Here is a 13,830-nt window from a genome sequence, read left to right on the forward strand (position 1 = left end):
ATTTTCTCTCATTGAAACATCCAATCTCTGAAGAATATCACTAGGGAGCTGTAAGACAGTACAAAAGTAGTCTGATATGGGGACTGCATATTCAGAGAAAATAAAAACTTGTTGCAGCTTATATGCAAACCGATTGAATAGCCCTCCATTGAGCATTACAGTTTTAAGATTTTATAAGATTCCATTTATGTGTCAGTAATGCTCTAATTTGAATATCTGCAAGCCTTCTAAAATCCTATTTAAGGCTAACCAAGTTTAGACATTATTTCAACACTACTGCTTGTTTCCTACAACTTTCTCCCCTTTTCAGCAATTTAACCACCTTGACTGATAAGGAACATTTGAAAACTTGGTTTTCAAACAAACAAGAACTACAACAAAAAATGGTTTTCAACTATTTTGTAAGACTTCAATGCCTTGAAAAGGTTCTGTCTCTGTATGGATTTCTTTCATTATCATCATGTATTCTGAATATATATGACAGAGACATTTATTAATAGAATGGAAAAAGTGTGCATGCCAAGAAAGAGAATCTGTACAAAAATGATGTGCTGTTTCATTCCCTTGCATCACTGACTTGAACATGAAGAACTCTTCCACTGTTACAAAATTCATCTTGATAGGTTTTTTGAGTTCCCTTGAAAATGAAATGCTCATCTTTGGGACTTTCTTCATCATTTATGGAGTGGCTCTGGTAGGAAACTTCCTAATCATCCTAGCCATCAGTGTCTGCAGGAAACTTCACACACCCATGTACTTTTTGTTAACCAATTTGTCTATTATAAATGTATGTTCTATTTCTATAATAGTTCCCAAATTATTGCAAATTCTTATAACCCAGAGAAAGACTATTGTGTTTCCTGGCTGCATTGCACAGGTATTTCTCTTCACTTTGACTTTAGGAACAGAGCTCCTGCTTCTTGCATTTATGGCTTTTGATCGCTATGCTGCTATCTGCCAGCCTCTGCAATATACAGTAATCATGAGGAAGGAGGTTTGTTTTGGGACAATGGTTGGACTTTGGCTGGTAGGTATAATAAATTCCTCAGTTCATACAGGACTTGTACTACGGCTTTCCTTCTGTGATTCCAACATCATCAATCATTTCTTCTGTTATCTACCACCAATGTTCAAGATCTCCTGTTCAGACACAAGCCTGAATGAAATAATGGTTTTTGCAGCTTCCATTGTCATTGCCATAGGCAGCTGTACCCTGACCTTCTTATCTTATTGGTTTATACTGAGGAGCATCTTCAGAATCCGTTCCACAGAAGGAAAGAAGAAGGCCTTCTCCACATGCTCTTCCCATCTCCTGGTTGTCAGCTTTTACTATTCCACCATTATCTATACATTCCTCCGTCCTGCTTCAATGTATTCTTTAGAGGAAGACAAGGTGATTGCTGTTATTTATTCTGTGGTCACTCCAGTCCTCAATCCCCTTATATACTCTCTGCGAAACTCTGAGGTTAAGCAAGCTCTCAGAAAATTATTTGCCAGGAAATTCTTCCAGCAAGATCTGTTTTAATGAATTATTTTCAAGTCTTCACAGGAGTGGCAATAAACATGCAGATAATTTGGTAACATTCATACTCACCATATATATTCTGAGAAAGGTGAAGGTTTTCGTTTTCTTTTCTCTTTGTTTATATTACTTATTGATATTATTGTGAAATGAGGACCCAGGTTGTTAGGGGCAATATGCTGACTCTGTAAACTGCCTAGAGAGGGCTGTAAAGCTGTGTGAAGCAATATATAAGTCTAAGTGCTACTCCTATTGCTATTCCATTTTAGAAAATGTAGTTTCAAAGAGCAAAACAAATTTTCAATTACTTGGAGAACACTAACTGCAAAAACATTCAGGCCATTGTCATCTGTCTTTTCTTTTTTTGTATCAGTAGACTGCAACATACTTTTCCTCCCCTTTCATACAGAGTTAACAATAACTAAAGAGGGTATGAAGTATTGCTGTCTATTACTGTTAATATGTTGAATCTGTCGAATCTCCTGGCTTAAAATGTTGCTATACTGAACATAGAAGAAGTACATAGTGACATGCAATATTTTATGTATGCATACTGTATGTCAGAGAGAGAGGACACTCTTTGCTCTTGGTAAACTTTAAGGAATATTATGAATCTAATTTTCTTTACAATTATGTGTATAATGGCATGTATAATTGGTAATTATTTGCTCTCATTGCTTGGGTAGAAACTGTTACAAGATGCATTCATAAATGCATTTACTCGTATAGGTCTATAAAGGTTAATAAGTGAATATAACTGAAATAGACATTAGACAAAATAAGACTTAATAACTTCAGTAACCTGATACAGTTTACTATTTAGGTTCTAAGCCTACAAATAAGTAATGTAAATTACATATTGATAAGGAGGCAGTACATAAAGATTGATGTTGACTAGACGATGCAGCTTTCTATGTGTCTGGGCATTTATGTCCATAACAGAGTTCAAAAATAAAAATGGTAAGAGTTGCTATAATACTTTGCTCACAAAGTATTATCATACTTTAATTATAAATAATTATTATTGTTTATTAAGCCATTTAATGTAAAGTTTAACCCACATAATATAAAGATTCACATAGTTTCTTAAAAAAATCATGTATAATTAAGAACTTGTGAACAGGCCTGGTGGAAATATATAAGGGTCAGAATTTTTTTTTCCAATGAAAATGATTGTAAGTGTTGTGTTGCATGGATTAATTGATTTTGTATCAAGCAGCAACGACTGTGAAGCCATTGGAGGAAAGCAGACAAAATTGGAAAGTGGAATCTTGGAGAAAGGAAGATTTTGCAACTGTGGACCTAGTAGGAGGAAGAAAAATTAGGAAGGGAGTGAGTAGAAGGGGGGGAAAAACACTGCTGAAATTGGAAAATTTTACTAGAAGTTGCTGAGAAGAAGCTTGATTTAAGTCCTGGACTTTTAAGACAAGGAAACTTGTATTTCTCCATCATCCACATTAGGTTAAAGCAAGTCTTGATCTGAAAATATAATGTATACTTTTATAAATAATAAAATAAAATAAAATAAAATCAGAATTTTCATTAGTGTCATTGATCAGGTAGTATAAAGCTAACAGATAAATCACACACACAAACACACACACACACAAACGTGTGTGTGTGTGTGTGTGTGTATTGGGGTATTTGTGCATACCTACAGTATATGTAGTGTACTGTACATATGTGTGTTGTGTGCATATATATGTATATACCCATAAAATTTCCTCTCCCTTTCCATGCATGTTATTTCATGCTATAATGTGTTATTAGTTTCACATCAAGAATTGACCAACACGTTGAAGAGAAGCTTTTCCACTGTTGGCCTGCTGCTAGCCGGGCTGGATACTCGCGGCGTTTCTCCGCTGCGTTGGGCGGCCTCTGAGCTTCCTTCGGCGGCGTTTGGCGTTTTCGGCAGCCAGCGGCGGTGTTTTTCGGCGGCGATGGAGCTGCGTCTTTGGATGGCTCCCAACTGTTGCTGGCTTCGACGGAGACATTTGCGAGCTGCTTTGGGCCGTTCTTTTGACCGGCCTGGCTCTGCTCTTGACTTTGTCGGCGACGGCGCTTCGGCCCATTTCAATGGCGATGGCGACGGCGATGCCGGCGGCGGCGGCATTGCTCCCGGGCCGTTCTGGGCCACTTTGTCATCGACTGCTGCGGCCTGGCCTGCTTTGCTTGGGCCGTTTGTCCCGCGGCCGCCTGGGCCTCTTCGGCCCGCTTTCCATCGGCGGCGGCGATGGTCCTCTTCTGGATCGTTTGTGGCTTGGCGGCGCCCTGTTGGTAGCGGTGATGGCGGTGTCTGCGTCTGTAGTGGCGCTCCGGCAATGGCAGTGGCCCCGATGGCTCGGTGGGGGTGCTGGTCGACCTGCCTCCTCCTCTGTCTGTTCCGCATGCTCCAGATGGCCTGGCATCCCCATCGTTCCTGGTGGCCCCGAAAGTTCCTGGGTTAGCCGGTTAACCCCGGTGGAGCCCAGTGGAGCCCAGTGGATCCTGGTTATTCCAGAGGATCCTGGAAGATCTACGCTCTCCATCGCACCTGTGGTGATCTGGTTGGTGCTGCTGGAGTCTGAGGGGGCTCCGGGGAAATCAGTGGATGTGGGGGAATCAGACTTTATTGATCACACTCTGGAAGGCCCCAATGACTATGGAACTGAGGGCCCATGGAGTTGTGGTCAGATACAACCCCCTGGAATGGCGGAGCAGCGGGGGACCTCACCGTTAGTTGACCAGATTATGATGGCTTGCCCTTTACACATCATCCCCAAAGGACTCAGAGGATCCTGGGTATCAGCCACCGTGAGAGGGTGGCTTGAACTTACATCTGCTGCCCCTAGAGGTGAGAGCTCTAGGGGGCATGCTATATCCGGAGTGGTTGTTTCAGACAACCATCCCCCCTGGGAATTGGCTCTGCGGCCGTCGTGAGAGGACGGTGGTCGGCCTGCCCGGGGGGTTCACCCAGCTGAGTGGCAGCGGCTGGGCGGAGGTCTGGGACACCTATTTATCCTCTGTTAGATCCTCCTTACTGACTTATCATCAACTATGGACTGCCTTCTATTTGGACTACTCCTTATGCCTTTCCTTAAATATTCTTGCACGGATTTGCTCGCCCTGAGGGGTGCTCCCCCTTCCTGGGTGCGACCCACCTTTCTAGCCGCTTATGATCTCGAGGAAGGGCCCCGAGCCCAGCCATCTATTGGGACCCCGAGAGATGGCTGGGCACGGGTAGGGGCCTTTGACGGAAACCCAACAGGAGGCCCCTGGTTAGTTTTCTTTCTAAATTTTTTAGGGGGCTAGGGAGGGGGGAGGGTAGTCTTTTTGGTTGTTTGGACAAGGGGGGCAGTCCAACAACCTCTGTTCAGGCCAGTGCCGAGGTAGATCGCGGGGGGGAGGAGCGGGGGTCGGTTGCCTCCAGGGCTCCAGGGCTGGTCGTGGGAATACCTATTCCCACGACGTTAGGGAATGGCAGCAGGTGCAGGAGCAGAGGGCCGTATCGATCTCAGGGAAGGCCTCTCCGCTGCTTACAAGCGGTGAGGCACTCCGACCCTCTGGCTCCGCCCCGAGGTTCCGGGAGTGAGGATGTGCAGCCTCCTGAGCTCCGGCTGGTGTACTTGAATGCCAGGTCGGTCGTTAATAAAGCTCCTCTCGTCCGCAACTTGGTCGAGGGTGAGCAGGCAGACCTGGCTTGCATCACGGAGACTTGGTTGGGCCCAGAGGGCGGGATTCCTCTGGTTGACCTTTGCCCACCAGGTTTCCGGGTGCTACACCGGCCTCGGGCTCAGGGTAGGGGCGGGGGGGTGGCTGTTGTCATGAGGGAGACCTTGTGTCCGCGGGAGGCCACCGTTCCCCAGATAGTCGGGTGTGAGTCTCTCTTTTTGAGATGCGGCCCTGGTGCGCAGTTGGGCTTGCTGCTGGTGTACCTTTCGCCTAGTCACATAGCAGCAGCCCTGCCTGAGCTTCTCGATGTCCTCTCTGGGTTGGTGATTGAGTTCCCGAAACTTATAGTTTTGGGGGACTTCAATCTACCATCGCTGGGAGGATCATCTGAGTTGGCTCGGGAGTTCATGGCTTCCATGATGGCCATGGACCTGACGCAAGTAATTTCAGGACCGACTCATGAGGGAGGCCACACCCTTGACTTAGTTTTCTTATCTGGACGGTGGTTAGATGATCTTGGTGGGGGCTTCCTAATTGTCATGCCCCTGTCATGGACCGATCATCATCTCCTGCGGCTGGTCTTCCATTTTGCCACCCCCCGCCGTGGGTGTGTGGAACCAATTAAATGGTACCGCCCCGACGCTTAATGGATCCCCAGAGGTTCCAGGCGGCACTGGGGTCCCCACCTGCCTCCCTTGCTCACAGCTCGGCAGTGGAAGCCTGGGAAAGGGCAGCCACTGAGGCTCTTGACCGAGTTGTACCCCTGCGGCCCCTGACCCGGTGCAGATCCCGTCAAGCTCCATGGTTCTCCGCGGAGCTCCAGGAGATGAAGCGTCGGAGACGGGGCCTAGAGAGCGGTTGGAGATCCAGCCGATCCGAATCCGACCGATTGCGAGTAAGAACCTATACTAGGTCTTATCTCGCTGCGATAAGGGAGGCGAGGTCTAACCACTTCGCTACCCTTATCGCGTCCACAGATAATCGCCCGGCCGTCCTGTTTAGGGTGACTCGCTCCCTCCTGAATCAAGAGGTGAGGGAAGAACCCTTGCAGGGTCGTGCCGAGGAGTTTAACCAGCATCTGTCGGACAAAATGGCTCGGATTCGGACCGGCCTGGACTCTGACTGGGCAGAGTCTGTCGAGCAGGACGCGGGCGGTCTTGTCGATATTACCTGGGAGGAGTTTGATTCTGTGACTCCGGAGGAAGTGGACAGGATCATGGGGAGGCTGAGCACCACCACATGTTTATTGGACCTGTGACCTTACTGGCTGGTTTATGCAGCCCGGGAGAGGACACGCAGCTGGTTCCAGGCAGTTATATCGGCTTCTTTGAACGAGGGTAGCTTCCCCGCCATCTTGAAAGAGGCGGTGGTGAGGCCTCTCCTCAAGAGGCCTGCCTTGGACCCAGCTGTATTGAACAACTTTCGTCCCGTCTCCAACCTTCGCTTTCTTGCGAAGGTTGTTGAGAGTGTGGTGGCGCATCAGCTCCCTCTGGTCCTGGATGAAGCAGATTATCTAGACCCGTACCAATCGGGTTTCAGGCCCGGGCACAGCACGGAGACGGCATTGGTCGCGCTGGTGAATGATCTCTGGAGGGCTCGGGACAGGGGACATTCCTCTTTTCTAGTCCTATTAGACCTCTCAGCGGCTTTCGATACCATCGACCATGGTATCTTGTTGCGGCGTCTCAGGGGATTGGGAGTGGGAGGCACGGTTTTACAGTGGTTCTCCTCCTACCTCCAGGGACGTTCGCAGTCGGTGTTGGCAGGAGGGCAGAGGTCGACCGCGAGGTCTCTCGTTTGTGCAGTTCCTCAGGGGTCGGTCCTCTCGCCTCTCCTGTTCAACATCTATATGAAACCGCTGGGTGAGATCATTCATGGTTTTGGAGTTGGGTATCATCAGTATGCTGATGATACCCAGCTTTTCCTTTCGACCCCAAACCACCCCAGTGATGCCCTCAACGTGATGTCCCATTGCCTGGAGGCGGTTCGGGTCTGGATGGGGAGGAACAGACTTCAACTCAACCCCGACAAGACTGAGTGGCTTTGCATACCTTCATCCTGGGTTTATTTGGATATTCCACCTCTTGCTATGGGGGGTGAACTATTACCCCCCGTAGATAGGGCTCGCAACTTGGGAGTCCTCCTAGACTCACGGCTCACCTTGGAAGACCACATAGGAGCTGTGACTAGGGGGGCTTTTGCCCAGGTTCGCCTGGTGCGCCAGTTGTGGCCCTATCTAAGCTGGGATGATCTATGCACGGTCACTCACACGCTCGTGACCTCTCAACTAGACTACTGCAACGCTCTCTACATGGGGCTGCCCTTGAGGACCACCTGGAAGCTCCAACTGGTACAGAATGCAGCCGCGAGAGTTGTGTTGGGAGTCTCCCGATACTCCCACATTACACCTCTGCTCCGTGAGCTGCATTGGTTGCCAGTTGCCTTCCGGGTGAGATTCAAGGTACTAGTAATGGTGTTCAAAGCCCTACATGGCAGGGGTCCGGAGTACCTTAGGCAACACCTGCTGCCGGCATCAACTTCCCTCCGCCCTGTGCGTTCCCACAGAGAGGGCCTCCTCAGCGTGCCACCGGTCAGAGAATGTCGACTGGTGGCCCCCAGGGAGAGATCCTTCTCTGTGGGCGCCCCGGAACTATGGAATCAGCTACCGTTTGAGCTCCGGTCGGCGCCCGATCTTCGCTCCTTTCGCCGCGACCTAAAAACATACTTTTTTGAACAAGCTGGCCTGGCCTGATGAGGGGATTGGGGGGGTTGTTATTGTTATTTTATTGGGGTTTTAAGATGTATTTTAGTATATGGGCATGTATTTAATCATTTTCTTAACTTTTGTAATCCTGTATTTTTATTCTTGCCCTGTTCACTGCCCTGAGTCCTTCGGGAGAAGGGCAGTATAGAAATATTATTAAATTAAATTAAATTAAATTAAAATTCATACAAGGCTATTATTTTGATGTTCTGTATCAGCTAAGAATTTCACAGAATTTGTAGTTTCCTTCTCAACAAATTATGGTACAATGTTTTGAAAGTAACTCATTGTGAATGTCTTAGTTTTTAAAAGGTGTGAAATATAATGCACTGTATCAATACTTATTAAAAAAAAGATAAAGTTGAATCCATATTCCAGTGACAAATGCTTCCATAAAATATTTTTTTACAATTGCCATTTCTTCTTTAGAGGTATTTGTTTCTTTGGTTGTTTTCACCATCTCACTCAAGTCTAATGTTTGGAATTTCCTATGGTCTCTTATTCAAGTACTAAAAAGGTCTGACCCAGCTCAGCTTGCCTGCTTTTCAGTTCAACCAAGATTCATTTAAACATTACATTCAGTCTTTGATACTTAAGCAGATGTTCTGAAGCTTGGAAAATAGTTTCCAGAAATAGTAATCCAGTCTGTTTGTTGTGCCATTTTTTTTAACAATAGCTGATTTTTAAACATAATTTTATTAGTATTTTAATTCTGTATGTATTTATATGTATCTGTATGTATATATGTATACATACACACAAATTCAAATACATACATGCATATTTTCAAATGATTGAATATTGTTTGCATTGTTTTGCAATTATTTTGACTCTTCTAAAAATATTTGGTCCATTACAAATATTACTCTTTTTTTACTTATATGCCACACTATTTATCAGTTTACACTGATTTTCCTTACATGATATACAGTGGGTAAATCCAATTGCACATCTTGAAAGAAACATGTATTTGATGTATAACCTGAAAATGTAAGGAAGAGATAAAATATCATAAAAGTTGGAATAGTGATCACTTTGCTTTATATTTCTCTAGTTTGGAGCCCCTATTAGTCTTCTGTCCCAAAATTCATACCACACGAGAAGTCTGAAAAAAAAATCCCCCTAAGCACTGCCCAAACAGGCTAGGCTGCTCCAGCAACCATTGTGAAATTCTCAGTCTATATCAAAGATGGCCAAGAGTTTTCTAGCTCATTCAGTAAAGTAGATCTGTTTGTGGGCAGATGGACTTTGTTGTGGGCAGCATACTTAAAATGTCAAGGAGCAGTGGCAAAATCCTTGAATACACTTGACAATTCCAGGTCAGATATTTTGGTGAGTAAGCATGAAACAAGGTGATACCCCAATCATAAAGAGTTAAGCAAGAGGAGGAATAACCTCCCTCCCCCCCTCCCCAAACCATGACTGGAATCATTTATCACAGGACCACTGAGCCTTAAAGTTCCTGAACACATAGGAAGTCCTTTATGCCATGGCACACATTAATATATTAGATGTGTTGTGCCAAGAAGATCAATTGCCATGTCTGATTTAAGGCTGATAAGCAAGGAGAGACAGAAGCCCTTGTCCTTGTTTTGCAGCTGTTGCCTTGAATCAGAACTGAGGGCCAGGTTCAGGCTATGAACTTCTCTAGTGATGATGAGGAAGGATTTATTAGGTTACTCTTGTGCCATTCAGCTTTTTAATAGCCAATGTGTGCATGGATAAAAGCAGTGGGCGAACCTTATTCAGATTTAATCAAGCAACTTGATTCCCTGGTATATTCAATTTTAATTCCAGGTAAGAAATGGGGAAACAGATTCTGTTATCTTTGCTTTTCTAAAGAATTTTTCATCTCTAACCTCAAGCTATATACTATTTAGCAACAGCATTTATCAATAGGATTTAGGCTTGTATCCCCCCCAATAGTTTACAAGATTCTCTGTATTTGCATATTTTCACCAACAATCTGGGTCCTCATTTTTCTAACTTCAGAAGGTTGGAGGGCTGATTCAACCGTGACTCCTATCAAGATCTAACTCCAGGCTGTGGGCAGAATTTGCCTGCAATACTACCTTTTTAACTACTGTGCTACCAGGGCTCAATCTACTACATTTCTATCAGCAATTGCACATCTTAACCTTTTCTTATGCATTTCTCCAACTTTACTAAACATTCTAGCAAGATGCATATATTTTCTATTTGTTCTATTATTTTACCAAATTAACTTCTAGCTCACAAATAAGCTGCCAAGTACTCTGTCTTGCAGGACTGAATAATAATCCTGTCTATACCATTTGTCAAAACCTTGAAGTCCTCCCCAGTCACACAGATAGGATAATTCACAATCACTACAAATGAAGCTGCAGTAAATGTTTGAGATCAAATTTACTTATGATAACAGTGACTTAATGTTATGGATTGATAACCTCCAGAGCAATTCACCACCTAAGTCTATTCTGTTCTCTGAACATGAACAATTGTTAACAAATGATAACTTCTATAAACTCTAAAAAGTAAGGTCAGTATTCAAAAAATCTGTAAGCAATGGTGAAATTCCTAGGGATTTGTGAACTTTATTTCCTCTTTTAGCAACATCCAACTTCCATAATATAGAAGCTGTGAGTCTACAGGGAAATGAAAAAGTGGTCTTATGGGAAGATTAGCTATTCAGAGAAAATAAAACTGAATGTGACTGGCTTCTACCTAAACTACTTAGGTAACTCTTAGATGATTTATTACATTCTTTAATTAACAGATTACTATTCAAGGGGAATTACGATTCAACATCATTATTTTGCTACAACCATCAAGTTGGCCATATAAAAGCCAGGATGGAAAAGATTGGACTTTATTTCCAAAAATGGGGAGTGATCACTGTTGTTGTAGAAGAGTATTTGGAAAAAAATAATATAATTTATTTATTTGTTTAGTTCCAGTTTGGGTGACCCTAAATCATCCAGCAGCACTACTTAAGACTAAGCAAGTTAAAATCATTAAAAGGATTTTATATTATTATCATTAAAGTATTAACTACAATATTTAGCACAGCTTTTTCTACATCCCAGAAGTTTAACCATCAACTTTGGGAAATCTAGGACTTTTCAAATATTTTGTTAATGAAGATATCTATTAATGGATTGCAAAATGCCAAGAAACAGAATTGCAAAATGCCAAGAAAGCAATGTGCTGTTTCATTTCTCTGCAAATCAGTCTTAAAAATGAAGAACTCTTCCACTGTTAAAGAATTCATCTTGATAGGGTTTTCAAGTTCCCTTGAAAATGAAATGCTCATCTTTTGGACTTTCTTCATTATTTATGGAGTGGCTCTGGTAGGAAACTTCCTAATCATCCTAGCCATCAGTGTCTGCAGGAAACTTCACACACCCATGTACTTTTTGTTAATCAATTTGTCTATTATAAATGTATGTGCAATTTCTATAATAGTTCCCAAATTATTGCAAATTCTTATAACCCAGAGAAAGACTATTGTGTTTCCTGGCTGCATTGCACAGGTATTTCTCTTCACTTTGACTTTAGGAACAGAGCTCCTGCTTCTTGCATTTATGGCTTTTGATCGCTATGCTGCTATCTGCCAGCCTCTGCAATATACAGTAATCATGAGGAAGGAGGTTTGTTTTGGGACAATGGTTGGACTTTGGCTGGTAGGTATAATAAATTCCTCAGTTCATACAGGACTTGTACTACGGCTTTCCTTCTGTGATTCCAACATCATCAATCATTTCTTTTGTGAGCTGCCACCAATGTTCAAGATCTCCTGTTCAGACACAAGCCTGAATGAAATAATGGTTTTTGCAGCTTCCATTGTCATTGCCATAGGCAGCTGTACCCTGACCTTCTTATCTTATTGGTTTATACTGAGGAGCATCTTCAGAATCCGTTCCACGGAAGGAAAGAAGAAGGCCTTCTCCACATGCTCTTCCCATCTCCTGGTTGTCAGCTTTTACTATTCCACCATTATCTATACATTCCTCCGTCCTGCTTCAATGTATTCTTTAGAGGAAGACAAGGTGATTGCTATTATTTATTCTGTGGTCACTCCAGTCCTCAATCCCCTTATATACTCTCTGCGAAACTCTGAGGTTAAGCAAGCTCTCAGAAAATTATTTGCCAGAAAATTCTTCCAGCAAGATCTGTTTTAATGAATTATTTTCAAGTCTTCATGTGAGTAGCAAAAAATAGGCTAAATCTGAAAGGAAATTGATATTCTGCATGTCCTTCTCACCTTTCCAAACATGATTACCTTAGGTTGGAGAAATTAAACAAAAGAAATCTACATTGCATAATAATAAAATAGTGAATATTTTATTTGTATTTTTGTGTTTATATTTAGATGTAAATTGTTTCTGTAAATGCTTTTTATTACATGATATTTAATCAGCCCCAGAGCAATAATCAGGCTTTTGGTTATAAGAACAATTTACATTAATATGCATTCATATACTTTGGATCCTCGAGAATTTTTAAAATCTGGCTGAAACAGAAGTGATTTAGAGTGAGCATTGTTTGAAGAGAATTTGAATAATTTCTCTCGATTAATACCGTATTCCTATTCATAAGTTATAATTTATGAAATTAAATGTTACTATAGTAGAAATGGATGAAATATATAATGGCAGTCAATATACTACTATGCTTGTGATTTGGTGAACATGTATAACAAAGAGAGATACTACTTTTCTTGCAATTGATTGAATTTAAGTTATAATTTTATAATGTCTCATTTAGTTCTTAATTATTTTTTTAATTATTTCTGTATATGCAGTATGTATAAGTGTTTTTATAAGATTATATAAACACTTAATTTTGTTTAGGTTATACCTTGTTAAACACATACAGCCATTTTTTTTTCATTTGGATACAAGGGTAACTAAGATATGCATTATTCTAGCAGCCTGCTGCATTTTCATATTGTAGCCTTACAGCTAAAAGGAAGTAATGTTTGTTTCATATTGAGAAGGCAGCAGTGCAACATTTAAAAATAAGTGATTTACTTATAAGTAGTTGTTGTATGGGTTAGTGGGTACTCTATGATATGAACTTACGAATTGTAAACCATTTCATATTTTTATATGTTTAAATTATTTGTATAATATCACTAATAATTTGGTTTTCTCAGCCTGAAAGGTGGACAGAGGTTTGCCATATAATGTTATCACTGACTCATTTTCTCTGTGTATGTGTACTATCTGTAGCAAACTTCAAGAAAATTCTAGTTGGAAATATTTCCAGTTTCTCAGAAAGGAAGGATATAGCTTATGGCAGAATGAATTGCCTTGAGGGGTTGTAATTAGCCTCAAGATTAGGGTTTTTGACTAGTTGCTCACTTTGTGTGAAATATCAGATAGATACCTAGAAGCTTCTTGACTGATTGAAAACTTAGGAGCCAGCTGTCTGTCTTTTCCTGAAAATATGTAAGAGACAGATTTCTCATGCAGTGAAGGTTGCAGGTGCTGTGTTGCAGTGTGTGGATTCCAGATGCCTGGTTATCGAGGGGCATAGGCAGCCATTGGAGGAAAGCAGACAAGTTTGGAGATAGGAACTCTAAGCAATGTTTTTCAACTTCATGAACATTAAGGTATGTATTTTTCACAAGGCAACTAGACGTTCTTCTTCTTTATTAAGACGTTTTGCTTCTCCTCCAAGAAGCTTCTTCAGCTCTGACTGGATGGTGGGGAATGGAAGGATTTATATTCCTTGTAGACAACTGGTCATTTGCATTCTTTTAGAGAGTCGTTGAGGCCACCTGGAGATTTATCTGTGTGGATGTGGAGTCTTCTTGGAACTGCTGAAAGGACTGTGTTGTAAACTGGAGGTAGATGATATTGTATCCCTCCACCTCTGTTGAGAGAGGGCTATTCAATTTTGAGATAGA

At 42.4% G+C, this 13,830-nt stretch overlaps 2 protein-coding genes across 2 annotated transcripts; both read left to right on the forward strand.

Annotated features, from left to right (window-relative positions):
- Nucleotides 1-583: 583 nt before the first annotated feature.
- On the forward strand, nucleotides 584-1,525 carry LOC308678831 (olfactory receptor 13G1-like; the record flags this gene model as incomplete). Its single annotated transcript, XM_081346063.1, has 1 exon — nucleotides 584-1,525. The coding sequence occupies one exon, from the start codon at nucleotides 584-586 to the stop codon at nucleotides 1,523-1,525; it is 942 nt and encodes a 313-aa protein (XP_081202189.1).
- A 9,630-nt stretch (nucleotides 1,526-11,155) lies between these two features.
- On the forward strand, nucleotides 11,156-12,097 carry LOC308678832 (olfactory receptor 13G1-like; the record flags this gene model as incomplete). Its single annotated transcript, XM_081346064.1, has 1 exon — nucleotides 11,156-12,097. The coding sequence occupies one exon, from the start codon at nucleotides 11,156-11,158 to the stop codon at nucleotides 12,095-12,097; it is 942 nt and encodes a 313-aa protein (XP_081202190.1).
- Nucleotides 12,098-13,830: the final 1,733 nt, after the last annotated feature.

This window comes from Vipera berus (assembly GCF_964194415.1).
Source record: "Vipera berus genome assembly, chromosome: Z".
Classification (NCBI taxonomy): Eukaryota; Metazoa; Chordata; class Lepidosauria; order Squamata; family Viperidae; genus Vipera; species Vipera berus.